The 26,774-nt window shown below is 57.9% G+C and overlaps 1 protein-coding gene across 1 annotated transcript in view; it reads left to right on the top strand.

The window, feature by feature from the left end:
• The window catches only part of VOLCADRAFT_96032 (uncharacterized protein), a gene marked incomplete at both ends in the record, with an annotated part of 38,183 nt that overhangs the window by 10,941 nt on the left and 468 nt on the right, over window positions 1-26,774 (top strand). Inside the window, 38 exons of the mRNA XM_002955104.1 lie at window positions 585-672; window positions 911-999; window positions 1,244-1,543; window positions 1,916-2,041; window positions 2,504-2,564; window positions 3,165-3,269; window positions 3,660-3,691; window positions 3,869-4,165; window positions 4,513-4,771; window positions 5,468-5,616; window positions 6,328-6,432; window positions 6,648-6,749; window positions 7,263-7,329; window positions 7,615-7,700; window positions 8,176-8,356; window positions 8,584-8,786; window positions 9,759-9,840; window positions 10,288-10,517; window positions 10,845-11,027; window positions 11,274-11,321; window positions 13,576-13,885; window positions 14,304-14,624; window positions 15,047-15,231; window positions 15,701-15,796; window positions 16,209-16,460; window positions 16,630-16,695; window positions 17,107-17,283; window positions 17,617-17,983; window positions 18,386-18,591; window positions 18,987-20,150; window positions 20,370-21,863; window positions 22,114-22,227; window positions 22,679-22,924; window positions 24,141-24,323; window positions 25,005-25,091; window positions 25,474-25,803; window positions 25,999-26,067; window positions 26,401-26,546. Of these exons, the coding sequence (XP_002955150.1) occupies window positions 585-672; window positions 911-999; window positions 1,244-1,543; window positions 1,916-2,041; window positions 2,504-2,564; window positions 3,165-3,269; window positions 3,660-3,691; window positions 3,869-4,165; window positions 4,513-4,771; window positions 5,468-5,616; window positions 6,328-6,432; window positions 6,648-6,749; window positions 7,263-7,329; window positions 7,615-7,700; window positions 8,176-8,356; window positions 8,584-8,786; window positions 9,759-9,840; window positions 10,288-10,517; window positions 10,845-11,027; window positions 11,274-11,321; window positions 13,576-13,885; window positions 14,304-14,624; window positions 15,047-15,231; window positions 15,701-15,796; window positions 16,209-16,460; window positions 16,630-16,695; window positions 17,107-17,283; window positions 17,617-17,983; window positions 18,386-18,591; window positions 18,987-20,150; window positions 20,370-21,863; window positions 22,114-22,227; window positions 22,679-22,924; window positions 24,141-24,323; window positions 25,005-25,091; window positions 25,474-25,803; window positions 25,999-26,067; window positions 26,401-26,546 (8,606 nt within the window). The remainder of the gene's footprint in view (window positions 1-584; window positions 673-910; window positions 1,000-1,243; window positions 1,544-1,915; window positions 2,042-2,503; window positions 2,565-3,164; window positions 3,270-3,659; window positions 3,692-3,868; window positions 4,166-4,512; window positions 4,772-5,467; window positions 5,617-6,327; window positions 6,433-6,647; window positions 6,750-7,262; window positions 7,330-7,614; window positions 7,701-8,175; window positions 8,357-8,583; window positions 8,787-9,758; window positions 9,841-10,287; window positions 10,518-10,844; window positions 11,028-11,273; window positions 11,322-13,575; window positions 13,886-14,303; window positions 14,625-15,046; window positions 15,232-15,700; window positions 15,797-16,208; window positions 16,461-16,629; window positions 16,696-17,106; window positions 17,284-17,616; window positions 17,984-18,385; window positions 18,592-18,986; window positions 20,151-20,369; window positions 21,864-22,113; window positions 22,228-22,678; window positions 22,925-24,140; window positions 24,324-25,004; window positions 25,092-25,473; window positions 25,804-25,998; window positions 26,068-26,400; window positions 26,547-26,774) is intronic.

Here is a 26,774-nt window from a genome sequence, read left to right as displayed (position 1 = left end):
GGGGGTGGGGGGGGTGTAGTGGTAGTAGTAGTGGGGTGCCGGAGTTGTTGTTGACTACGCGTGCTTACCAAAGAGGAGCCACGAGAACCCGATTGACAAGAACCCGTACGGGCATCATCATCTTCATCTTCATCTTTATCTTCATCATCTTCATCCCCCACGCGGCAGTAGCTTTGGGACCGAGGCGTACCTACTAGCGCGAGTGTTTGTCGTATCATGCAAGTCGATGACCAGCGTAGTCTCGGGAAAATCATTTTTGAGATGTTTTTCGCCTGCTTTGTGAGCGAACAGCAGCTTAAGCCGTGTTTGCGTGTCCTCGGCATCTACTCGTAATGCTGTGTTAGGTGCGTAAAGTCTTGGCCATAGCTGCGCGCGCTCCTAATGTTGTTTACTCGTTTTTTTCCCTTGCGTGATTGAAGCGGTTCATGAGCCTTCGGGTTCATCTGAACCGTACGAGCTCGCTGAAGCTTTTGCAACATCCATCCATCCATCCATCCATCCATCCATCATCATCATTATCATCCGTAGTCTTTGCCGATGGGGTCGTTAACTATTGTTCCGAATGTCGTGAAAATTCTCGACAGGGCTTTCTGCGCCGTGCGCTTGGTCAGCAGGCCACCGTACGGGCGGCGCTGTACGCAGGACTGTCCGACATAATCTTGGTTGATCCAGGTTGGTCGGTTTGGCAGGTTGTCGTACCACTTCTGTTGGCAGTCCGTTTTTTTGCTAGTCCGTAGTCCTCTTTCCTGCGTGCGTTGGCTGTTGGCAGTTGACCGTTGCAGTGAGCAACGCGATGTCGTCGTCGCTAACCACCTCTGTGAATACAGTGAACAGTGAAAGGAGCAATAGAGTCGTTTACCTCTAGCGGTTGTGACCGTTGGCCTTTGGTCGTTGCGCCACATCATCACAGGCTCGCGGGATGTGGTTCTGGAGCTGGTGGCTCCCCAGTTTTATCGCTACTTGACAGACGGTGCGGCCATGCCGCCATTGCAAGTCAAGGTACGCGTGTGTGTGTATGTGTATGTGTGCCGGTGTGTGTTTGTGCGTGTGTGTGTGTGTTTCCTTCCCCTCCTCCTCCCATTCCCCTCTCAGCTTGACTTATTACCCGTACCCATGGTACAGGTGCTCAACGATCCCAACACCACTTCCCTACCGCTTAAGACCCAAACAACTGCTTAGCACTCTTTAGCATTCCTTCCCGTTCCATTTTCCCCAATTTCCAATTTTCATCAACCAAAAACAGTTGCTAGTTGGCGGAGGCAACGGCGCAGAGCCGGTAGTCCTCCTGGAGCCACTGCCGGCGCTGCTGGCATGTGTACGGCGGCTGGTGGCTTTGTGCCGGGACCCGTGGGTCAGTGACGACGACGGCGGCCCTGGGGGCGTCGGTGGCGTACGGCAGCACGGTCTGGGGGTGCTGGTGGATGATGATGAGGATAATGGAGGGGGTAATGCCGGGGGGAAGGATGTGGTTATGGTAGTTGATGACGAGTACGACGATGCGGAGGGCGCAGAGGGAGCTCAGCTGACCGATCTCGCAATACGGGTGGGTTGGGGTTGGGGTTTGGGCGGGTGTGTATTTGGGTATGTTTCGTTTACGAAGTGAGCCTCGAGAAGGCGGTATGTTGTGTGTATGTGTGTGTCTGTGTGTCTGTGTGTGTCTGTGTGTGTCTGTGTGTGTGCGTGTCTGTGTGTGCCTATGTGTGTGTGTGCGTGTCTGTGTGTGCCTATGTGTGTGTGTGTGTGTGTGTGTGTGTCCATGCATGAGCGTACTTTTGGTGTTATTGGGTGCCAGCGTGCAGTTATGCAGACTGCCTTGTTAGATATTAGCAGCTGACCCTGTCGATATCACTGCATGGCCTGGGTTTACCTTCTAACCCCTCCTCTACTGTCATGTCATGCCATGTTCTGCTTGTAGAGTCTGGTGCGGGCCTGGGACAGTTTTGCCCGGCGCCTGATTCGCTGCGAGGCCGAACACTTCGACCTCAACTGCGCCGCCGACCTAAACCCAGCCACTGCCAGCGGCGCCGCCAAGCAGCTGCAGGTGGGAGGGGGGTGTTGTGGTCGGGGGGGGCAGGAAAGACGAACCACGAGGGAGAGGGGCGTTAGACGGCTCCTTTGAAGGGCTTCCCCCTCCTAGCCAACCTTGGCCCCTTGTATTATGAGTGTGTTGGGTGTCTATGGATGCGTACATGCAAACGTACATGCAAACGTACATGCAAACGTACTTGCAAACATACATGCAAACGTACTTGCAAACGTACTTGCAAACGTATGAGTTCATGATGTGTGTGTGCACATGTGCCCATGAGTGCATGTGCTGGCCGCCGAAAAGGCCTCTCGAGATGGTGGGGAAGCTGCTCCAGCATGCATATGTATTAGATGGTGTTTGCTGTACTGTACGACAAGTACTATACAGTGCCTACGAATGCCTACGATGAGCGCCCTGTCCATCTGGTTTCGAGTACCTCACCCCCAGTTCCTTCCTCCTTGGGTGCTCCCCCAGGCTTGCTGCCTACTGGGTGCAGTGGAGGTGGTGATGGAGGAGCTGGTCACTATTGCCACCGGTAGGCGGGGGTGCGCGTGTGTGTGTGTAGGAATGTATGTGTGTCTGTAGGAGTGTTACAGAGTGAATGGCTTCTGGGCATTGCATACTCTTGCGTGTATTGGGGGGATGGAGATATTTCTGTTTGATATCTTAGTTTGGCTGGATGTATTGACCTGAAATTGGTGAATAATAGGTTTCTCAGATTCTAGTCGTAATATACCTGCCTGGTGCAGTGTCCAGAACTTGTGGTGCAGGGTCAGGCCAACATTCATCACTTTCGTTTCTACGTTTGATATAACAGATAACTGTCATCTAAAATCCCAAAATTGACTTTATTATATTTCCATGTCAAGTTCTCAATAAGCCTTTCTAACTTTAAATTCCTAAAACTTCGGATGAGGACCAACGTTAGGGGTGCGGGGAGGGGATCGTGTTGTTGGAGGGAATAGGAGTGTACATGTATGTGTGTATATGCTGCGTATTTATAACATAGTAATATGTCATAAACTCAGATGCACACTCAAATATTAACCCCTTATCCGACTGTTCAAAACAAACTTTTCTACACACACATACATACGTACATACATAACGCACCAACGCCGCTGCCTCCGAGCAGGACCACGCGGCCCTGAAACCGCCGTACGTACCGGCGAACGCCTCGCCCGGGCCTTCGAGCTCCACTGTCGAGTGTACGACCTCGCGCGGGAAGCCAAGGCGCCAAGTAAGGCTCTTGGAGTGCACCATTGACTTTGGGCCTGGCGGGAAAAATGATGGGGCTAAGACCGGCTTGACTGCGGACATTCCCGCCGCCGAATCGGCGGACAAACGTTGCTATGGCTCCTGCGGTAAATAATCCGGCGCGATATAAATTCTTCTCTCTCGCCCTCCCCCCGGCGCCCCCTGGTATCTGCTTAAATCGTCAGTGGTTCGTCTTACTCCCCAGGCTGGATAATTCCTCCCAGGCTGAGCCATAGCCCTAATAGCCCTACATTTCAATGGAATCCCAAACCCCCTAAAACCATTTCAATGGAATCCCAAACCCCCTATCTGGCCGTGCCTGTTTCCCCCTCCCTCTCCTCCTCGTCCTCCTCCATTACTGGATCGAACACAGGCGGCTCCAGAACCAAGCAGGCCGCAACTGAGGTACGGCATTTCCTTACTACACACTGTACATCACCGGCACCAGCGGCACCTAAACATAGCGGCATAGCACACGCAAGCGCCGTTCATCACCCTCCTCACCGACCCGCCAACATCTTCTCACCATTCTCTCCCCCCTTCCCTCCCGCCACAAACCCTAAATCCCACATCCACAACCAGACCGCAGTCGGCAGCGGCGGCGATGGATCCAACGGCGGCGCCACCGGCACCGCCACCGCCATCGGCGGCACCGCGCCGCAATGCCCCGGCGGCGGCGGCGGCGGCGGCACTGCCGCCGGCTCCTTGAAGCGTCCTCGCGACGCCGCCAACTTGAAGTGCGCCGACCTTATCCCCGTGGACCAGCGCCCGTCCGCCATGTCGTCCTCTTGCCTGGCTAAGCTGTGTAGCGGAGTGCTGAGGGACGGACTGGCGGCGGCACCGCTGACGGCTTCGGCGGCGGCGGCGGCAGTGGACGCGGTACGGCTGCATCAGGCTGTAGCGATGTTGGGTTGGGACGGGAGGGGAGGGGAGGGGAGGGGCGCCTCCATGCCCTTCCTTCTATTCCCCTCGAGGGTTTATCGGATTACCTTGACTCAATCCCGGTTACTCAATCCCGGTTGGTGTTGGCATCCAACCGGCATAGTGGCATAGTGTCCCATAGCCGTGGAGCAGAACGGGGACCCCCCCACCTAGGAGGGGGGGGATAAATCTTAGTGGACCTTCCTCCTCTCCGGTCGGGTGTATTCCCCTACCGGGGTATTAGCTTCAATCGTCGGATGGTTCGTACTCACCTCCGGTCTCCCTGCCTGCCCCACTGCCTGCAGGACACCGGCCCCAGCGCACACACCCGCCTGGCCCGCAGCGCCGTCTTCCAGGCCTTCGTCCTGCGTAGCTGTTTGAACTGCGTGAGGGCGGCTGCGGCCACAACGAGTGGGGCGCTGGCGGACGCGCTGGTGGAGTGTGCGGCGCGGCGGCTGGGCCGTGCGGCGGCGCGGGAGGCAGCGGCGGGGGTGGTGGCGACTGGGTCGGGAGCGCAATGTGCTGGCGGCAGCAGTGGCGGTGGTGGTAGTGGTAGTGATGGCGGTGAGTTTGGCGGTGGCGGCCTCGGCGGTGGCGATGGACCTGAGGCGCCGTGGAAGCCGCTGGCCCGACCACTGGCGCATCTATGTCAGGTACGGAGGTGAGGGCTGGGAGCTGAGGGCTGCTTCGTGACGGGTGTCGTAAAAAAGTTCTCTTTTAGCAGGGTTGAGGAACAGGAAATGGATTTGGAGGGAAAGGGTCCAAAAGAAGAATCGTCGCCGTAATTAGGCGAGTTAGGGAGTAAAACATGTTCTGGGGACTATGGCGAGGAATTTAAGTTAATCTTAAATATAATTTATTCTTTTTAGGGAAAAGAACTATTTGTTGCTTGTTGCTCCTGTCGAGGGAGAGGATACCTCTGGTGACCCGCCACACCACCTTCGAGTGTCGTACTCCTAGTCGTACTCCTAGTCGTACTCCTAGTCGTACTCCTATCTTCTGGTGTTCAAAAACCTCGTGTGGGTCGTTATTCTGGCTCTTTAACCCTTCCTCCCCCTTTCGCCACCCACCGCCGCCGTAACAACCCCTGCGACGTTTTTTCCACCTCGCCCTCCGAACCACCACTAAAAACTAAAAAAATGGATCGTAAGACGGTGTTAGCAACCTGGTCGGGAGCGGCCAAGCGGCCCGCGGGGGGACGTCGTGGCGCCGCCGGCACCGGCGGTGGCGGCCCCGCTGCCGCCGCGGCGGCGGCCGCAGCGCGCCGCGAGGCGGCGGCGGCGGACTCCCTCGCGGCGCTGGCGGTGTCCTGCATGGGGGAGTTGTTGTCCGCCGCGGCTGCACTCGGCGGCCTGGAGGCGGTGGCCTGGGTGCTGGGAGGACTGCCCATACATTCCCAAGACACGCAGGTAGTTCGGCAGGGCTGGCGGAACGACAGAGCGTCTATTGCGGCCCCTCGGCTATCCATGCCACGTCACGGCACAGCAGAAGCGAGGGGTCTCACGCCGTTAACCAACGGCTGTTGCCGCACATTTTGCTTGTATGGCAATTTCACTCGGGGAAAAACCCAAATCCCAAGCTGAAAATTGGTCCCACATGACGTTCGTCGAGAGATCTGGTTAGGGCTCTTTCGGTAGCGGTGGTAGTGGTGGTGGTCATGGTGCTGCTGCTGCTGCTAATGGTGATGATGATGATGATGATGTGAAAACGTCCACAGTTTCCCTCCGACATGCGGACAGCTGTTCCTGTCAGCCGCTGCCTTTTTTGGGGGTCTCGTTGTTTTTTATTGGAGACTTATTGGAGATTTTTTGCAATGGAACGAGGGTACGGCACAGCGGATGTTGGTAGCTGGTGTTGAAAGCGGTGGTGGCGACAAGTAGGCTGCGGACTTGGCGACTCCTTTCATCCGCATCCTCCCTCCCCGCACAGCTGTGCACAAAACCCCTTTTCAACCAACTCTCCCCCCCCCCACACACACACCATTTTCCCTATCCCCCCTGTCCTGCGAAGACACGATGGACTATTCCCCGCCCCCCAAAACCCGTTTCTGAGCCGCATGCAATGTAGTGCCGCAGTGTATTTGACTGTCATGTGTTGTACGGCTCATACGGCACGTACAGGCACAGGTGGACGAGCGAGACCTATCCCCTGAGGACATCGTATTGGCCCGTCTGCCTCACTTCGCTGACATGCTGGCTCGCCTCATGTCCACCAGCAGCTTCAAGGTGGGCCGGTTTTATTTCGGTTTTTACCTTGGCAGGGTTGGGTTTGGGTTTTAGCGGAGGGAGGGTGGACTCCTGACACGACACATGTTTTGGGACCTTGGCCATCCACATCTTGCGCTACATGACCCCGTGTGTGTGTGTGGGGGGGGGGAGATGACCCCCACATCCCACTTCGAACACCTCACGCCCCCATGACTGTGACCCACGGGTCACAGGAGGCCACTTCGCTGGTGGAAGTGGTGGTGGCGGTGGCGAGGATGCTGCCACTGTCGGCTCGGCGACAGGTCAGCGACACGTGCTGGGAGCTGACGCACCAGGTGTGCATGTGGAGGGGGGGAGGGGGGAGGGGTGCAGCTTTGGGGTGGTTATGGATGTGGTACGCGGGTGTGGGGGAACGGTGCGGGGAGGCGCGGAGACGGGGTTGGTAGTTTTAGTATAATATAATGCGGGGTGTGTGTCCCGTTGGTAGTTGGGTTTTAGGGGTTTTCCCTGGGTTTCGGCAACGATTGGGGGGTGGGAGCGGCCGCGTTGCTCCAGCGTCATTTTCTTACCTTACATCTTTCCTAGCTTTGTAAGTATTAAGGTCCGAGTTGAGGTCAGCGCAACTCGGGCTCTTTCTATCCCACCAGACCCCCATGGCCGCGTCCTCAGCTTCCCACTACAGCCGCTTCTTTGACCTCGCCGCTCGCTCTAATCGCGCCCTAGCTCTCATCCCTTGCTTGGGGTCGCAACATTCGCAAGCCTTTCCATGTACTACGAAATGCAACCGAGTTAGCCGCAGCTAACACCAACCGAATTCCAACTGATTTATTTTTTCTTCCCCACCTTAGACTGAGCCGCAGGTGACCCACGCGGGATTGGTGCGGGCGCTGGTGGCGGCTTACGTGACGTTACGAGGTGTGTATTCGTGTGTATGGTGATAATGGTGATGATGATGATGATGATGATCGCTTCTCTTCATCTCCGTAGAGACAATCGTACGATGCAAGCAAACTCAATTATGAACCTCGTTCCGTTGTTCAAGAGTTCAAAATCTGCGTTGTCCGCTTCCGTTATGTGAAGTACTCAACCACATCGACCCCACAGAGCGACCTCTACCGGTCCAAACCCCCCCCTCTCTGAACCGCTCCCATCTTTTACGCCTTTAAATCCGTATCCCCGGGGGCTGTATCGCCTAATCAGGCAAGTCTGAGATGGAGGCTCTGCTGGCCGTCGCAAATAACGTGCAGGAGGTGGTGGGCAAGGCGGGGCGCGAGACGCAGGAGGAGGTGAGCATGAGCAGAAAGAGGCAGAAGAAAGATACATATATCAGGTATATAAACTCTTTTCTCTGGGTCCTTAAAAAGAGCAGTGCGAGTGAAAAAAGCACCGTCGCACATCCAGCTTTCGTCAAGTTGCGCTTCTAGTGATCCTGTGTTAGTTACTCCGCCGCTGTTAACCAAACAGTTTGGCCCTCCTGTCCTGTCCGGTAGTCCGGCTACCACCTGAGGCGGAGCCCCCCGCTGACCTAAAATACCCCCTAAGACCGCACCCGGGGGAGAACATACCCCCAGGTCTTCCCCTCCAAATCTCCTTTCCCTCCCTCCCTAGCAGCAGCTTCACGCGTTCGTGGTTCGCCTACTCCCCCCCACCCCGGGGTCGGTTACAAAACTCGGACTTTTGACATCGGCAGTTATTCCTTGTTTCCTTGCATACGATTCCCCCCCTTGCTGGTTAAAGAAGGTATGTGTCCCTCTGATGCAGGTGACCGCCCCTGGAGCCCTCAATGAGGGCACCGCCCAGCTCGCGGCGCTGGAGGTGTTGCGGCTGCTGGAGGGGCACCTGGCGGAGGGGGAGGAGCTGCTGGCAGCTGTGGTGGTCAAGGGGGGAGCGGCAGGGGCCGCCTCGGCAGCTGCGGCTGCGGCTGCGGTGGCGGCGGTGGAAGGTGCGGACTGCGGGTTCTTAATTGGCAGTGAGTGGACTGTGGAGTGGGGGGTGGGGGTTTCTAGGTCTGGTTTGAAGAGAGCATGCGGGAGCGCGTGGGGGAGTAAGGGAACACCTTCCTAAAACCGGCATGGCCCCCATTTGATCTGCCTTTATGCACCTTCCCCTGCTCAGCCCAACTCCCGTTGAAGTCCAATCCACCACAATCCACCACAATCCAACCCGCAGGTGATGGAGCGAGTGGCAGCCGAGGCGGTCGTAGTGGCGGTGCGGGCGGCGGAGCGGGTGTTGCACGGGGCGGCAGCACCGCGGGCGCTGGTGCAGCGGCAGCTCGCTGTGTCTCTCAGTTGGTTGAGGCGTTGTGTCGTCGTCTGTCTGAGGTGGTTGATGTGTTGCAGGTGGTGGTGCAGACACGGCTGGGCTACACGCAGGTAGGCGGGGGAGTGGGCGGGGCTGGGCGGGGCTGGGCGGGGCTGACTCCCCCTCGCCCTTGCCGGGTCTTTTCCTTCTACCGTAGCAGAACTAAAGATTTTACAAAATAAATAATTATTTGCATGCGGTAAAATGTTTTGGCAAAATTCAGAGTCTTTCTGTTTAGTTCCCGGGAGGGAATTCGGAGCGATGCCGTAAAATATACATGGCCCTTCACGCACAAAAGGCTTTTGGCACTACCTCTTATACTATTTTATACAGAATATTGTAACATATCACTATATCAACCTATTTCTGGCAGCAGCATGGGCAAGCGCAAGCTCACCAAACACCGCTTCATTGACAAGCTGCCGGCCATACCATACCATATACGGCAATGCTCTCGCGTCCTTCATCAATCATAAGAATTCTGCGGCTGCTACAGAATGGTGGATGTTTGGAGGCCGTGTCACGGTGGCTTGGCTTCCAGTTGGGGGTTTACAATTCGGAGATTCTTAGTTTGAGACGTGTCGCGATGATTCTCATTGCCCCTTATGCGTGAGAGGGAGGCGGGCAGTGGTGTTGCATGGTTGGGTAGCTTTGCGGGCCGGTAAAATCCCAGGAAATCATCCACAGTACCGTAAAATCTTGGCAAAATCCGCCAGCATGCGGTAAAATACTTCGTTCCGTAAAATATATTAAAATCCATAATTTTGCGGTAAAATCTTTATTTTGTAAAATCTTTAGTTCCGCTACGGTACTTACCGTTGGCCCGAACCTGCTCCCACTCCTATTCCTCCTCCCATCCCTCCTCCTATCCCTCCTCCTCCGGTCTTTGGACTCCTTACGCACTTTATGCACAGCTTTTTGGTCGCCAGTCGTCAGTTGTTGTTTTCCCTTCTTGACTGACTTTGTCCATAGTTCCCCTCCTCCTGTCCCTTCTTCTGCCCCTCCCGTCCCCTCTGCACTTGGCCCTGCCACCTCTGGTCCAGGTATTGGAGGTGCAGGTGGAGGTGCTGGTGAAGGTGTACCGGCTGCTGGGAGCGGTGGCCAAGGCGCATCTGCCACCCAAGGGTGAGGACCTTAGGCGCCGCTCGGGGGGATGGGCTTTGGGGCGGTGGCCGTAGCGGAGGAAGGAGGGAGACAGGACAACCGCTGATTTCATAGGGGCTGGTGGTCAGAGTTTGTGGAGGGTTGGACAGCTGGGGGTTGGGAGATCATATATGTAGGCAGAAAACGGTCAACTGCCAGTCTGAACGGGACGGACTCGCGGCTGCCGGCTATGTGTGTGCATGTGCGTGCGGGTGTGCTTGGTCTTGGGAGCACTGCTGCTGGTTTGGATGGGTACTGTTCCTGCTACTACTGCTTCTACTACTGCTGCTACTACTGCTGCTACTCCTGCTACTCCTGCTGCTACTCCTGCTGCTACTCCTGCTACTGTGGCAGCACGGTCCGGATGGTAATCACCGAGATGGTGACTCCTCCATGCCGAACTGCTGCCACAACGCCCCGCCGCGACAGGTTCCTCTTCCGCCGCCTTCACTGCTGTCCTGCCGCCACCACCTCCTCCACTCAGCCGCTCCTTCCAGGACCTTGTTTCGCTGGTCCACCGCGGGCTGACCCCCCCCGTGTACGCCGCGGTGTCGGACGATCTGTCGGCCCCGGCCGGAGGGGAGGAGGGCGTCTCAACACGGCTGTCTCGCGCCAAGCTGAAGCGGGACGCCAAGGCATACTCACAGCTAGTTCACGCCGTGAGTGATGGAGGAATGTGTGGGCAGGAAGGATGGAGGGGTGGAAGTGTGCGTGGGAAGGGGTGCGCGGGTGTGCGGGGGGTTGGGCTTTTTGCGTGGAGGTGTGAAAGGATGGGGAGAAGGGGGCGTGTGAGGGGTGGGGCGTGGCGGTGGAAAGGGGTGAGAAAGGGTTTGCGAAGAAGATAATGGGATTGTGGATGCAATCCAGTCGCGAGCGGGCTCAGGAGGGGAGGAGGAGGAAAAGACCCAGACCAGAACCGGGGGGCTCAACCTAACTGGTAGCCAGCAGCAGGATACCGCCGACTGCCGACTGCCGACTGCGGACAGGCAGTGCTGGCAGTGCTGGCAGTGCTGGTAGTGCTGGCAGTGCTGGTAGTGCTGGCAGTGCTGGCAGTGCTGGGAGTGCTGGCAGTGCTGGCAGTGCTGGCAGTGCTGGCAGTGCTGGCAGTGCTGGCAGTGCTGGCAGTGCTGGCAGTGCTGGCAGTGCTGGCAGTGCTGGCAGTGCTGGCAGTGCTGGCAGTGCTGGCAGTGCTGGCAGTGCTGGCAGTGCTGGCAGTGCTGGCAGTGCTGGCAGTGCTGGCAGTGCTGGCAGTGCTGGCAGTGCTGGTAGTGCTGGCAGTGCTGGCAGTGCTGGCAGTGCTGGCAGTGCTGGCAGTGCTGGCAGTGCTGGCAGTGCTGGCAGTGCTGGCAGTGCTGGTAGTGGTGGTGGTGGTGGTGATAGTGAGCTCGGGCCCCTATTTCCCGCATTGCGTTCAGATTGAGGAGTGGGAGAAGCAGCTGCTGGCGCTGGAGAAGGCGTTTAAGGTGTGTTGGGGCAGCGGCGGGTTGAGCGAATGGACGGGTGGTGGGTGTAGTTGGCATGGGGGTCTTCAGTTTTCAAGGGGCCACCTCGTAAGGGTGGAGATAGGGGTACCGGATTGATTCCAGCCGCCCGGAATCACTGGCAGTGCCAAGCGTATCCCCAGGGCAGATGGGCGCGAGTACGTGTGTTGCAAAGGAAGTGAGCCGGAATGAACTGAGCCGGAAGGATATATATATATATCGTCGACCAAATCCTGACGTTTCGCACTACGCCCCTTCTAAATGACCTCTGTCGCGCCCTAACCTCCAAAAACCCTAGTGCACTCGTCCACAGTTCAAAACCTTCGAACCCTCATCCCTTAAGTCCCAGGTCCGTCCTTCGCACGACACCCTCCCATCCACCCATGCACCCCTCACTACACGCTATCTCCCGGCGCATATCCCTCCCCGACCTTACTACCCGACTACCCGACTACCCCCGACCCTACTACCCCCCCGACCCCCCCCCCGCTACTTGTCTAATTCTGGTTTCCGCTTCACTAGCAAGTGGTTCGTCTTACCTCCACTACCCGTTGGGAATCCCCCAAACAGGCACGCGGCGTCAACCTGATGAGGGGCGCTAAGCGCAGTACCAACCGGGATTTCCAGTTTGTGGGATCTGTTGGTGGAGGCGGCGGGGGACGAGGTGGGGGTGGGGGAGGCGGGCCGCAAGCGGATGCCGCCGCTGCTGCTGTTGCTGCTGGCGGGGCGGAGGCTCGCACTGACCGGCAGTGAGGCCGAGCGGTGGGAAGTGGAAGGGTGGTAAAGGAGGTGTGCTCCGGGAAGAGATGGAGGGGACGATGAAGGGGGCAGAAAAGGGACACGAAAGGTCAGGGGTTAACGGAGCGGCTTCTGGTTCTGCATGGCCCCGGCCCTGCCTTTCTGGCTTTCTTTTCCTGCCGATCTGCAAGAGGGCCCTGTTGCAAGCGTCGGGGTGGGATGAGGGCCTCTAAGGGTGGGGGGTCGTCCTGTTACATTGGCTTGTCGGGCTACCACGCACGCGCTGCCGAGGATGGCCCATGCTTTGGTCAAACTGGGCTGGTTGGGGTGTCATGCAAGGTTTACTTTTCCGGGCTTTCCTGTGTCCTAGGTGTGCTGGGAGCAAATTGCACACTCAGTACATACCGCCTACGCGCCGATTGGGTTCAGATCGCGGTTCTTGAAAGGGCAGATAAAATGGCTTTGGGCTCGGTTGGACTAAATTGAAGCTTTCGCAGGAGTGATCAGGGTATTACGAAGTTCTGTCTGATGTATTGGTGGTGAGGCTGGCGAGTTTGGCCGTGAATCGGGAGTGAAACCGAAGAAACTGTATGCATCTGCGGCAAAGCTTGAAATTGTTTACTGCGCCCGTAATCCTGAACGGAGTTTGGATGTGAACGTTTTAAGTTTGGGGTTGCGGATGCATCTTTGGGCCTGGCTCAAGCGACTTATGGGCCGTTGAAGTCCTACGAACATGAAAGCAGGAACGTACTAACCCATACCATCCTTGTAACGTATGTTGGACTTGCTATTTGTTTAGCGCCGTTGAAACCCGGCCCCGATGCCCCGATGAGTTGTAGGTTCAATTAGGATTGCATGTAGACAAGGACCGTGGGAACGGCCAAGATATGCACGGCTGGGGTCTATTGCGCATCCAAATACTACAAAAGATATCAGCTTTAGCGATTATTAGTTGTGCACCCAACAGCTCACTGCCCAATCAACAGCTCACTCCAGGAATGTGCAGGCCTCGATAATCGGTTTCAGCGCGAGCTCCTGCTGTTATAGTTCCTTATTATGATGTCCTGGCTGGCAGCAGCCTGGACAGAAGCGTTGTGTGTACGACGTGTCCAACTTTCGTGACGTGCGGGCCGAGCAAAACTTGCAAGCGCAACGGCGCACCGAAGTGAGCTAGTCGATGCCCTTGATTATACTGTGCTCGGGTGGAACGTTGCCTTGCTGAAAACCCTCTGTGACCAACGTGACTGTAATCGCTCATGGCTTTGCAGGACCTTGCAGGACTTTGCGCACAGGGTATCTGCTTCTGCATATAGACATGATTAATCCTTAACTTCTGGGTGCGATTTGCAATGCCCACAAGTAAAGAGCCGAGCCGGCGGAAAATTGTGAGGACCTTAGAAGCCGCGTTTCAAGGCCTACGATTCTCTCTAATTGAAAACACTTATAATACTAACTTCGATACTTGCTGTCAACTGCGGTTCGGCGCAAAACTCCGCAGGCCGTGGCGGATGACCCCGATGGCCCAGCGCCAGTCGCCGAGCCTGAGCCTGGCCCAAAGCGAATTGGCGAATCTTCAAATGGACCCGATCCAGGAGGTCTGGAAGGTCCTCTTCGCTCCATCAGCCCCAGGCCTCCGCTCGTCCGCCAGGAGACGAGCCCGGAGCGTGCCGCGGTGCCCCCCTCCGTGCGGTATGCTGATATGTTTCGGATGTACGACACTGACAATGACAATGCCATCGACCATGCCTCCATGGTCGCGGCCTTTGGCCAGCTGGGTCTCCTGAATGGCCTCAACCCGAAGCTTTTGGGTAAGGAGGTGCCGGAAGAGGGATTAGGGAAAGTGTTGCAGCACACGGACTTGGAACGGCGAAGATGCCCTATGACAGCTCCCCCGTTACCTAAGAAGGATGAAGAGGAACGTTTCTGCACCTGCCTGCTAGAGAAACAAAGAGGGCTTACGAGCTGGCTTGAAGGATAGCCCCGAGAGCTTATTATTGGGGCGTTAACAAAGGTTGTTTCTAAGCCCTCATCGCTCCTCCCGGATACGTTAAGGTCTTTTTACTACCTGATTTTACAAAGCTGCGCGCTTTACCCCGCTGTCCCCTTTCAGCTTTTATCCAATTTTTTGGACACCATGGTCCTCTCCCTCCGCAACCCTCCCAACCAGCACAAACACCCTGACCATTTACCCCCGCGCCACCCTGCACTTATCATCATCCTCCGCAGCCCAAGTTCTCGGCCTCAAAGGATCGGAGGCTGCCATCCGCGCCCGCATCTACCCACCACACGAGTTTCTCGCCCACTGCGAGCGACTCGCGCACTGGCAGGCCCGCCAGGCCCGAGAGCATCGCATCAAAGTGGCCTCCAAAGTCCCGGGCATCCCTCGAGGCGCGGAACGCGCTGAGCTGCTGCGTCGCGTGTATCACCGCTATGCGGTGACCCCCGGTATGGGCCGGTTGGTGACGGATGCGGATTACGCGGAGCCTAGGATGACGAGCATTCAGTTGCAGAAGGTGGTGCAAGACATGGGCCTTATGCAGCCGGCAGGTGAGGGGCGTCCGGGTGCTGAGGGGGGACTAAGGGGACGAACAGAAGGACATCGGGTTCATGATGGGGAGAAACGGAAACGGAAATGGAGGTTTACGAGCTGGTCAGTGAGTTCATTTGCCCCACCCTGAGCTTGCAGCCATTCTCGTGGTCCTTGACAGCTGGTGTGGATCTTACTGCAGCTAATGGTTTGGTCCACAACACTAGGTGTGCTCGTATTCAGCATTTAGCAACGTATTCTCGCCTCACGCATTCTTAAGGGAGCTTTTCCCTTGCAGCACTTTGTCAGCTGCCAAGCTACCAGCACAAACCGTCCTTACAACTTTCTTTATGCCGTACCGTACTGTACCGTACCGCACCTCACCTCCTGTCGCACTGTCGTAGAAAGACATGCTGTTATGGTTGCGCCGTGCACAATGCAGGCCCACTGAGCATTGTTTCTGTGGACCTGACGTTCACAAAGTGCAAGGCGCCAGGTACCCGAAAGATGGGGTATCCGCAATTTCTTAAAGCGCTAGCGGCGCTGGCGGAGCAGAGTGGGGCGGACGTGTGGGCAGCAGCCAATGCCTTGGGGCTCAAGCTGCGACCTGCAGAGCCCCCGCCCATGGTGCGTTTGCTTAATGGCTGCTATGACGGTGTCTGGGAGAGGTACACGGTGTTGCAGTAGAACAAGATCCCTTACGTCAGAATGCAGGCCCTGAAAAAGAGAATTTATGCGGTTTTAGGAGCGTATGCATGTATTCGTTTTAAGTGTGTGTTATCAATGAACTGATACTAGAGAGAGAGTGTGTGTGTGGGTTGGGGGGCGGGGAGTAACGGTTTGTGTCTGCTGAGCTTCCCGATGTCCCGCGCGCGCTCGTGTCTGCATGTGTGTGTGTGTGTGGAGGGGATGGGGCATTGGCATGGAAACATGGCTTACGTTTGTGCGTTGAGAGCACTTCTTCTGTGGCCCCATTTCCTTCGATTCCTCCAGTTCCCCCCTTTCGACCTTTCCCTTCATGAAGCTGATTGTGCGCCATTTTTTACTCTCGCCCTTCTTTCACCGTCTCTCCTTGCCATGGTCATCCGGCTCGTAGGAGGCCGTGTTTGGTACGGGCTACCGGTACGATGAAGATCCAGGCACGTATTACGCGGATCAGGAGCTTCCCGTGGATGAGTTTGGCACCGTGCAGGTGCTCCCCAAGCTGCCACAACAGCCATCGAGCTCGCCGGACCGCCCACTACTGCCTAAGCCACGCAACAAGGTATTACAACAGCAGCACAACAACAACAATCACCGAAATTATTACACGTACTGTGTTTTATAGCGTCACGTATACGATATGAAGATATAGGCTTTTCCAGGTTTAGACGTCCGTAGGGCCTAGCATGCCTATCGGGCATGGGTCACACGTAACGCCACAGATAACGCACGTCGGTGCTTTTGTGTTCGGGCTTTGGTTCATTACCTGCATCTGCCACAACACGGTTGCATCTATGCATCATCATCTTTACCGCGTTTATGAACCGCTCGACACCCCACATTGAGACGCCGTTGAGGCGGCATTGAGGCTCGACACTGTGTTCGCCTCCTGCTTGCTGCAGTATTACTCCCAGAAGGCGCTGGACCTTTCGGGAGGCGCTGGGGTTGCTGGCCCCGACGACGAGCCCGGTGTGACGACCTCACTTCCGAACGGCCTTGGCACCATGCTGGGAGGCCGTAGCCGGGGCCCCGGAGGGTTTCCTGGTGCCGGAGCGGCCGGCAGCGGTTTGTCTCCGCTTCCCCGGGAGGCCTTTGGCGCCGCATCTGAGACCGGAGAGGGTCTGATTAAAGAACCCCTGCTTGGGGGGGGAGCGGTGAGTGGGGTATAGAGATCTTTTGGGGTTTGGGGTTCTGTACTAACGTGTCCAATCGGGCCAGAATAAGTCTCCCACTCTGCAACAATTGATCAATCAATCAATCAATCAATCAATCAGAAATATACGTAGGTGTTGCTGTCCCGATCGTTTCCTTTCTGTTCCCCAGGGCGGCTCTGCGGGAGGTACTCTATCGGCGGCTCGTACCCTGAGCGGAATCGCAGCACTCCCTCAGGTGGGCATGTTGGTTTGTTGATTTGTTGGTTTGTTGATTTGTTGGTTTGTTGATTTCTGTTGTACTTAAGTGGCTTCGTTGTCACCTTGGGCTGTTTTCGGTAGATTGTGTCCGTTTTCGTGCAATGTGATTTGCTGCGAGTTCTTCTCTGCTGCCAGTTGTTCTTTTGCACATGGGACAGCATGGGGCAAGTTGCACCTACAAAACGATGAAAGCAGTGATGATGATGATGACACTGTGTAATTAAGCTCGGGGTGAAGGGAGTAGCGCGGGCGGCTGGGGACGGGGCAGAAGCGCGGCCTCTGTCAATCCAATTCACTCTTGGGCCCCAACCTCTGAGCCTTGCTGCCTTCCCCAGCCTCATCTCCAGCGTCTCCTCCGTCTCTTCCCTTTTTGTTTTTACGAATGCAGGGACAGGCCGTACTGGCCGCCTTCAAATCCGGCAGCGGCGGCAGTGATGCCTCGGTGGGTAAGCCCATCCGGGCCTTTGCGACACCGCCTAACGGCACCACGCTGGCGGGAGAGGTCGACGGTGTCACCGCCGCACAGATGCAGCAGAGAATGGAGGCGCTGGAGCGGCAGCTGCAGGTGTGCTGTACAGGATACAGGTTTTGCCTGCGTAGTATCTATGTAAAGAATCTTTGGCGGGGCGCACCGAGCGGCCATGCTTGTTTAGGCGCGCGTGTTTCTGTGTGCGTGAAGCGGTTTGCATATATGTTGTTAATCCGATAGCGGTGCTGCTGCATGTCACATCCATGTGGGTAAACGTTTAATGGTTCTTACTAGGAGTGCCGTCGTTTTGCTCTGTATGTCGAGCTTGGTGTAAAAGTATCAAGTCGTGGCTACAATTCCGACTTGAGCTTTGCGATACATATCTCATCTCTCGCCCAAATTCTTGTGGTCTTCGGGTCATTCCCGCAGGCTCAGGCAGCGGCTTTGGAGGAAGCTCGCGCTGCCGCAGCGGCAGCACAGCTTGCCGCCGCTGGCGGCAAGGGTGACGACGGCTTCCTTGAGGGGTCCGGGCCCAGTTCGCTGTTGGCTCGGCTGGCGGCGTGCGAGGCGGGCTTGGCGGCGGAGAAGGCGGCCGGAGCGCGGCGGGAGAAGGAGCTGGCAGCAGCTGCAGCGGCGGCAGCACGCCGTGACAAGGAGCTAGAGGAGCTTAAGGCCGCCACGGCGCGGCGGGATAAGGAGCTGGAAGATCAGCGGCAGCAGATGGAGCAGCTGAAGGGGGCGGCTATTGCGGCGGCAGCCGTCAAGGATGGCAGGGACGGGAAGGACGGCGCGACTGGTGAGAAGGGCGTGGTGGATTATGATCGCCTCGCTGCGTTGGAGCGTCGCGTGGCGGCCCTGGAAGCGGCCATGAAGGCAGCGGACGAGGGCGCGGCGGCGGTGCGCGCAGCGGCGGACGCGGCTGCTCAGCGAGCGGGGGAGATGGAGCTCGAGGTGGCGGCTGCAGCCGCTGCTGCGGCTGCGGCTGCGGCGGCAGCCGCCGCGGCTGTAAAAACGGCGCCAGCGTCAGCGACATCAGAAAATAACACGGTGGACGGTGCGGGTGTGCTGCCCGCGTCCTCGCCGGCAGTCGTGGAAACGGGGCCTCCTGCCACGGCCAGCAGCAACAGCTCACCGATTACCAATAACAGCCCATCCGCCTCGGATGACTTGTCCCGCATGGCCGCGTCACTTCCCGCAGCCCTGGCAGAGCTGGATAGGCGCATCCAGGAGCTGCAGAACCGCCCGGCCGAGGTGGGGGCCACGTCAGTGGCAGCAAACAAGGCGGGCAGTGGCAAGACTGGAGCGGCGACGTCACAGGCGGCCAAGTCGGTGGCAGCCGCGGCTGCGGAACTAGCGGCGGCGACAGGCGCCATTACCGCCCGCAACCGGCAGCTGGGCGACCAGGTCAAGGCGATGGAGGAGCAGCTGAAGCAGCTGCTGGCCAATGTGGCCAAGCTGTCAGAACAGGTATGATGAAGGCAGGTGGAGGGGTCTGCGGTGGGCGTCGGCAATCCATGAATGTTTGCTGACGCCTTTATTTCGGCCCTTGCCGCCACTACTTAGGACGCTGTTGGTGGAACGCGCTTTTTCTGTTGTGGCAAGATCGATATTTTACAAAATGGCTGTGCATGCTGCTCTTGGGGGAAACACGCTACCCATACCTACACCACCGATATGGATTGTGCACATCCAGCCGGTCAAGTTTCGACTCAAGATCTAGGTTCCCTCGTTCGTTTCCCTGTTCCCATGGTGTTAACTGTCCGGCCCGTCATACGAATTTCCTATTTTTCATACCGCAGGGCCCCGGAAAGGATGGCGCAGCGGGTGCAGTCGGCGCAGCAGGTTCTGTGGGTGCTGCAGGTGCCGTGGGTGCGGCAGGTGTGGTGGGTGCGACAGGCGCTACGGGTGCGAAAGGTGCGGTGGGTGCGACAGGCGCTGTGGGTGAGAGAGGTGTGGCCGGTGCTGCCGGCGCCAACGGCATGGCAGGCGCCAATAATGGTCCCACGGGCAGCGGCTCTCCTATCGAGCAGCAGAAGGCCGCTGCGGCCAAGGATGCTCGTGACGCGCTTCTGGCGGCTATACGCGGCGACATCAACGCCATCCAAGCGGCCCTGGGACAGATCCTGAAGAATGCAGCCCGCCCGGGCCGGGGCGGCCTGGGTGCGGGCGGCAGTGAAGATGTGGCCGCCCTCGCCGCCGCAGCAGCGGAGGACCGGGAGAAGCTGAAGCAGCTCCAGGATCTCGTGATGGCGCTACAGGACGATGCTGCAGCTGCCCGGGCAGCGGCAGAGGCCGCGGCGCAGCGAGCAGAGCAGATGGAAGTTGAAGTTGCAGCCGCCGCTGCCGCAGCGTCGGCGGCGGCGGCTGCCGCTGCAGCGGCAGTCGCGTCCGCCCCACCGGCGGAGGCCGAAGAAGAAAGCGAAGCCGCGAATGCGGAGGGCTCGCTATCCTCACCAACGGGAGCGGCAACAGCAGATCCCAAGGTCGCGGCTAGACCTGGAGTTGGGAAGGCTGGACCGGGCGGTAAGAAGGCCGCTGGATATGATGGCAGCGGTGGTGGCAATGCCAGTAGCTCATCAGCCGCCGTAGGTGGCCCATCCGCCTCGGATGACTTGTCCCGCATGGCCGCGTCACTTCCCGCAGCCCTGGCAGAGCTGGATAGGCGCATCCAGGAGCTGCAGAACCGCCCAGCAGAGGTGGTAGGGACAATTGGGTCGGGAACAGCGGCAGGTGGAGGTTCCAGTGGTGCCAGCGCGAATGCAGGCAAGGTGGATACCAAGGCAGGAGCGGCGCCATCGGCAGCGACGTCACAGGCGGCCAAGTCGGTGGCAGCCGCGGCTGCGGAGCTGGCGGCGGCGACTGGCGCCATTACCGCCCGCAACCGGCAGCTGGGCGACCAGGTCAAGGCGATGGAGGAGCAGCTGAAGCAGCTGCTGGCCAACGTAGCCAAGCTGCCAGAGCAGGTGAGCAATATCAGAGAAAGGGTTGCTTGAGGCCCTAGGTCTGGTAAAAGATCATGTCATCTCCCAACCTGGCATAGACCAAGGTGCGTTGTCGATCCGTGCCAAGGTCTAGGCTTGGAACCGCTGCGAGTGCCCGGTGCAAGACGCGTTGTATTTGCTTTTTGGCCGGAAACTTCAAATGCATTGGCTGAATGGGACGGAACATCCACTCCGTTGCAGGGTGAGAACAATGAAGGGACTGCCGGCACAATCAGTGATGTTGCTGGAGATGAAGGTGGCGCTGGTGCCGAGCCTGGAACCCCTGGACTCGGCGCACCCACAGCGTCGAGCCCTACTGGTAAGGCTGCACGTGCAACCGGAGGCAAAGGTACCAGAGGCGACGTGGACGGAAAGGCCAGTGCAACCGATCCCAACCGTATGACTGGAGCCAGCAGTGGCGCCGCAGGAGCCACTGCCGGCACCGAGCAGCAGAAGAAGGCAGCGGCGGCCAAGAATGCTCGTGACGCGCTTCTGGCGGCTATCCGCGGCGACATCAACGCTATACAAGCAGCGCTAGGACAGATCCTGAAGAATGCAGCCCGCAAGAGCCGGAGCGGTGTGGGTGTGGGCAGCGGCGAAGATGTGGCCGCCCTCGCCGCCGCAGCAGCTGAAGATAGGGAGAAGCTGCAGCAGCTCCAGGATCTCGTGGCGGCGCTACAGAAGGAGCTGGCCGAAAGCGGCGCAAAGGCTGGCGAGGCGCTGGACGCCGCTAAGAACGCCGAGGATGATGCTGCGGCTGCGCAGGTCACTGCTACAGCCGCTCTGGCAGCAGCTGCTGCCGGTAATGGCAACGGCGCAGGGGCCGGAAGGAGTGATGGAAAGGACGGGAGTGATGGCAAGGACGGCACGGTGGTGGCAGCAGTGGCGGCAGCGCCGCCAGTGGCCTCGGCCGCAGCGGCGCTTGCGGCAGCAGCGGAGCTTGAGGCGATGCGGGCAGCTCGCATGGCGGCAGATGCCGCAGCGAATGCGGCTAAGCTTGCAGCTGCGGAGGCCAACGCTGCCGTCAAGAAACTGGCGGCGGCAGCAGAGGTCGCCACCTCCGCTGGCGATGCTGCCAAGACTGCTGCGGTCAGAGCGGAGACTGCCGCAGCGGCGGCGACCGGTGCTGGCGATGCCGCAACTGCGGCGGTGTCCAGGGCCGTGACGGCGGCGGCAACGGTGATAAACACAGGCGAAGCCGCCAAGGCGGCGGCGGCGAGGGCCGAGGCTGCTGCGGAAGCGGCGGAGGACGCTGCTGCAAAGGCTGCTATGGTACCGGCAATGGACATCGTGAAGACGGCAGGGGAGGCCCCGGATGCTGTCTCCGTCGTGCCCGTCGACGAGATGAACGAGTTGCTTGTAAAGGCGGAGGCAGCTACGTCTGCCGCATTGGCTGCTGCAGAGGCAGCAAAGGCCGCCGCTGAGGCGGCGGTGGCGGCAACGGAGGCCGCCGCTAGCGCTACCGAAACTGCCAACGCCGCCGCTTCAGACGCCGACACCGCCGCTGCGGCAGCGACCACCGCCGGTTGCGCTGCGACTCTGGCGGCATCCGCCGCTAATGACGCTGCCGCCAACGCCAACGAGGCGGCCGCTAACGCCAGCCCCGGTTCATCCGCCGCCGCCGGTGCTGACGGAACCAATGGGACCTCCAACTTGGCTGCGCTGGAGCAGCGCCTGGCAGAGCTAACGGCACAGGTTGAAGGTTTGGCCGACAGGGTCGCCGAGGCACATGCTCAGGCGAGTGGGGCGTTGCGGGTTTGGCGACCTTTTGGCACAAGTTCATAGGCATTGCGTCGGTGCTCCCATGTTCTCTTCTCCGGATGCCATGCTTATGATTTCTTGCCTTCTATTCACCTAGCGTTATGCCCATCCTTGTATGCCGCTTACACTTTTCTCACCTAGGCCTACGGACACATAACCCACCCCGTTTCCTCTCGTCTGCCAGGCCGCGGATGCCGGTGCCGACGGTGACTCCGCCAGCCGCCATCCAGGCAGCCGCACCCTGAAGAGCGCCGACTCGGGTATCCAACTGGGTCGCGTTGAGGACCTGGATAACAAGGTACGCACCCTCTGCATGTGGGCAAGCCGCAACAAGGTAGTTTTAGCATGTATCCCTCGGACCTGTTGGCACGGGGACGCTTTGGAGGAGGGCAACGGCAAGAGGATGCCCGGCTTGGCTGGGTACCGTCCACGGCGGTGGAAAGCACGGGTGTCTCCTTTCCCCCTGGAAAACCGTCTCAAATGGCGTCTCCCTCTTGCAAGGGTGTGAACGCGGGGGATCTCACCTCGTAGCAGCCGCAGCCCCAACCCCAGCGCGTGTCACAGCTCGAGCGAGTCAAGCCGCCGCACCGAACGATTGAGGTTAGGCTTGGAACCATACGTGCAGCGACCCCGTCCAAAGTTTAGTTAGTGCTGACGATATCTCCCACCGGTGTTTCGTTTCCCTTCCTATGTCCTGTCTGGTCAGTCCGGCTCCCTACCTTGCCACGTCCATCTCACACGGTCCGCAGGTCAATGCTGTGGCGGAGCAAAATAACAATGCCCTGGCCCAGCTGCGGAGCCTGGCCGATAAGTTGGCAGCTTTGGAGGAACAGGTGGATGAGGCGAGGGAGGATGCGCTGGCGGCGAAAGCCAATGCCACTGCCGCTGCAGCTGGTTTGGCCGCTTTGGGGGCTGGTGAGCCTTCGGAGATGACAATCAAGCTAATTTCGGAGGTAGAGACCCGGTTAACAAAGGAGCTGGGCGAGGCGTTCAAGGTAGGCACGGGGGAGGATAAGGGAGGATGGAACTGCGTTGGCTGTGTATCGTGTGTCTATTGGAAAGGACATTGCTTGCTGTCGCCAGCTGAACGCGATATCCCCTGATGCCCTTCAAGGGCTTTTGGAAGTAAGATGGCTAGCTGTGCCTCAGTACTCTCGATGCAAACGATGATACAAATACTTGTTTCACATGCAATATCGCCAAGCTGAACTCGGAGCTTGGCCTGTGATCGTATACTCCACTGGTATATAGGTGCTTGTGTGCGAATCAACAGCTATGCGATCTGCTCTTGTTACACTTTATCCATCACGCCATAGTTATACGTGGACCATCTAAGACCTCTGTGAAGACAGGAAGACGATTCCCAGAAACAGGTTGGCTGTCGAAGAATGGTTCATATCATGTCAAAATTGGAACGACAGAAAATGCCCCGCTAACGTAATGAACAAGTAGGTTTGCCAACAAGAAACTAGGTTTTAGGATCTACTACAGTATTGACTAGGAACACGGTTGACCAAAGATATCCGCTATCCTAAGGTGCAGTGTAATACGGGTATGGGCAGATCCGGCCCAAAACCAAAAGCAGCGCGTTAAAGGATCAACGAAGATAGCAATTAATCACAGCCCGGCTCTAACGGCAATTTGACATCGCAGTGTCCACCACTGTACGAACGCGTTCATGCGCAATCCACGTTTCTTGAGATTTAATCAGCTAAAGAACCTTGAGCAACTAGGGAAGGCCGTGATGTGCGCAAGATATATATGGAGATCTAATGGGTCCTTGTTAGTTTGAGCGCGGATTGACAGTGGAGTAGGGAAAGAAGTTACCGTTGGCGGCCGAGCGCAGCCCGAGCGCCACCGCCACGGGTGGCCTTGTATGCTCACGAATCGCCACCAAAGAGCGTTGGGGGAAACCAAAACTCTCATGACCGAACACCGATTGAGCTCCAACCAAAAGGTGTCGTGTGGCTAATACGGCCACGCGCGGACCGGAACAGCTCCTAGAAGCTGACGCCACCACTTCATCGTTCGCCGCACTTTTCATCCTGTTTATTGCACTTTCCATTTCCGTTTACTCAAGAATATATGGCGCTTTCTCCCCACTGAAACACGGGCGTAACAGATGATAGACTCGCCATAATCACGCGGTGCGAATCTTGAGGTTAGCCGATTTCTCGCCGCCTGAACACTTCCCCGCGCCCCATTCTCCAGGAGCTTGTCGTCCAAGCCCAAGACTTGGACGAGATCCGGCAACGGCTGCAGGATTTGGAGGCAGCTGCGAAGGCCGCCGGGGCGGCGGCAGGAGCTGTTGGGGTGGTGGGCGCAGCGGGAGCCGACGCATCCGAGAAGGACACCTCGCATTTCGTGACGATGCCAGAGATGCAAGAAGTCCTGGTGCGTTGACAAGGGGCTTGTGGAGAGGGATATGGGGCAACGGGCCGGCGGCCTTGGGCTCTGCTTCGTAGGGCGTACTGCGAACTGGGACACGAACCGGGGGAGGGCGTGCATGGCAGTGCAAGAGGCAGGGGTTGGGTGGGGGACGGAAGTATGCTAATTGCATAAGATCAAGTGCCCAACGAGGTTCGATTGGTTCGTATTTGGTTACCCGGGAGGCAGGGCCCCGGGGGGGGGGTTGAACATGGCTGTCTGCATTGCCTGGAGTCGAGGCTGGACAAATCCTGGGGCGGCGGCCTGAGCGCTTTACCTGAGGGCGTTTACATGGGTTGTGTTTTGGATTTTACAGCCTCGACGCTCTTTGATGTTCCTCTTCTTAAATACTGGTGCTGGTCCTGAGCACCTTCGGCTCTGTCGCGCTGTCAAGTGCTCAAGTCCACATCTGCACATCTAGCTCTACCCGGGCACCTCACAACACTGCGGCTAGCGCTCCGAAAAGGGAGCCCAAAGGCCACTCAAAGGGAGCCCCAGCGGGAAAACCCAAAAATAACATAAATTACCTTTTCGTATATAGCTTTGACCCCTTTTCGTATAGATTGACGCCCCCTATGGGACTAAGACCAGCCTGCCAACAGCCCTGTTGCTACTGCTTTCGCCCTGCTGTTGCTGCTCTCGTTTCAGGATGTCATTGCGGAGAAGATGGAGGGACAGGCCAAGCAGCTCAAGACGTTGCACCGCATGTGCAATGACTTGCTAGGTGACATGCAGGTGGGTGCGCGGATGTGGGGGCCTGGCCTGTTTTGGGGAATTCCCGGCAATGCGGGGTTATTTTATTGCCAAGCCTTAACGCTCCCTCGACGGGTAGAAATTAATCTAGTGGAAGCAGAAACGCTCTCTGCCAAATTCTCGTTCTCTGTATCGGACTGCCGGTTTTCCTCTCTCTTCCCCCTTCCCTCTCTCTCACACACACACACGCACACATACGCATGAACACGATTTTGCATGTTTACCTTTTTGCATGTTTACCTGCCAGCTTGCTTGCGCTCCACCTAGTTTCTGACTTTTGTGTATTTATATCTTTGTTGGCTTGCTTACAAAATCCTCCTCTTCCCTGTGTGTACTGTTTCCCCAACTCCGTTCCCATCCGCAGGAGGCTGCTCGCGATGTGGGTCAGATGACGGTGCAGCTCAAGACACTGGAGGAGCACCACGAAAAGCTAGCGGCGGAGGTGGAGAGACTCAAGCGCGAGGGCGGGGTGGGCCCTGCCGGTGTGGACGGCGTGGACGGCGCCAATGGCACCAATAGGTTCACCTCGGCTCGCCGGGCTCTGCGCTCCGCACGGGCTGAACCCTCTCCGGGGGTGGTGCCGCCGGATGGCACCGAGCCGACGGGCGCTGCCTCCTGGGAGTCGCTGATGGCTGCGGACGAGGCGGCGCGGATGCGCGACTTGGAGCTAGATCAGGGGCTGCAGGAAGTCACGGTGAGTCGCTGGTTTCGGAGAGCCGTTGCTTATGTAAGACTCTGCTGCCTTGGGCACCGTACAATATCCGTACACAGAGTCTTATACAGCACAATGTTGTACTGAGGTGTTTGTCTCCCCTTTCCAGCCCCAAGGTCTTTTCTCGTCTCGCTGCCATTCCCAACCCAAACCTCTTTTGTTCCAACTCCTATCCAGGAACAATTGGAGGAGGCCAAGGAGGGATTCCATATCAAGCAGGAAGTACTGCAGCAGATTCTACTAAGGGTAAGATCTGATACCGACCCGCGGGTCGGTGGGTCCGTGAATATGTTTATCTTTTGCGAGATGACTCCCGCTGCGGCAAGGTTGACGAGGATGGCAGCTGTGAGGAGTGTACGACGATGGAAATGAGGGCCATAACCCCATGCTGCTTTATTTCTTTGCCCCCCTGGAGCCGCCACCTGGCTGTGGCTGTTTCTAGACTAGCTCACCGCTGATCAGTCCTGCTGCTGTCGTTCCACGATGTGGTCGTTTCGCCACGTGATGGTTAGTCACCACGTTGATTAGCGGTGCCGTGCCTTGTGTGACCTGCGCTATCGTGTGACCTGCGCACTGCAGATTGCACGGCAGGTGGACAAGCTCCAGAACCACATAAACCAGATGGACGAGGGCGAGGCGGAACGGCAGATGGTCACGCAGTTTCGAATTTCCAATGTGGGGGGTCTCCAAGCCACAGCGCTGAAGCTGCTTCAGACAGGCAGCAGGTCGGTCGGTGGGTCGGTCGGTGGGTGGGGGATTTAGGGTTTAGAGATACAGCTGTGAATGGGGGCAGGGATTGCAGCTGATGGGAAATGTGACTGGAGCTGTGTAACTTCTGGCGGCGGACAAGGCACTGCTGCAGTTGCATGGCGGGGCATTCGCCATGGTTATGAACTCTGTAACGGTCCTACCGTACAACAGCGAATAGTTGCAGGAGCATGTGTGTCTCTGTA

This window comes from Volvox carteri (assembly GCF_000143455.1).
Source record: "Volvox carteri f. nagariensis unplaced genomic scaffold VOLCAscaffold_48, whole genome shotgun sequence".
NCBI lineage: Eukaryota > Viridiplantae > Chlorophyta > Chlorophyceae > Chlamydomonadales > Volvocaceae > Volvox > Volvox carteri.
This window is presented reverse-complemented; position numbering and strand designations above follow the sequence as displayed.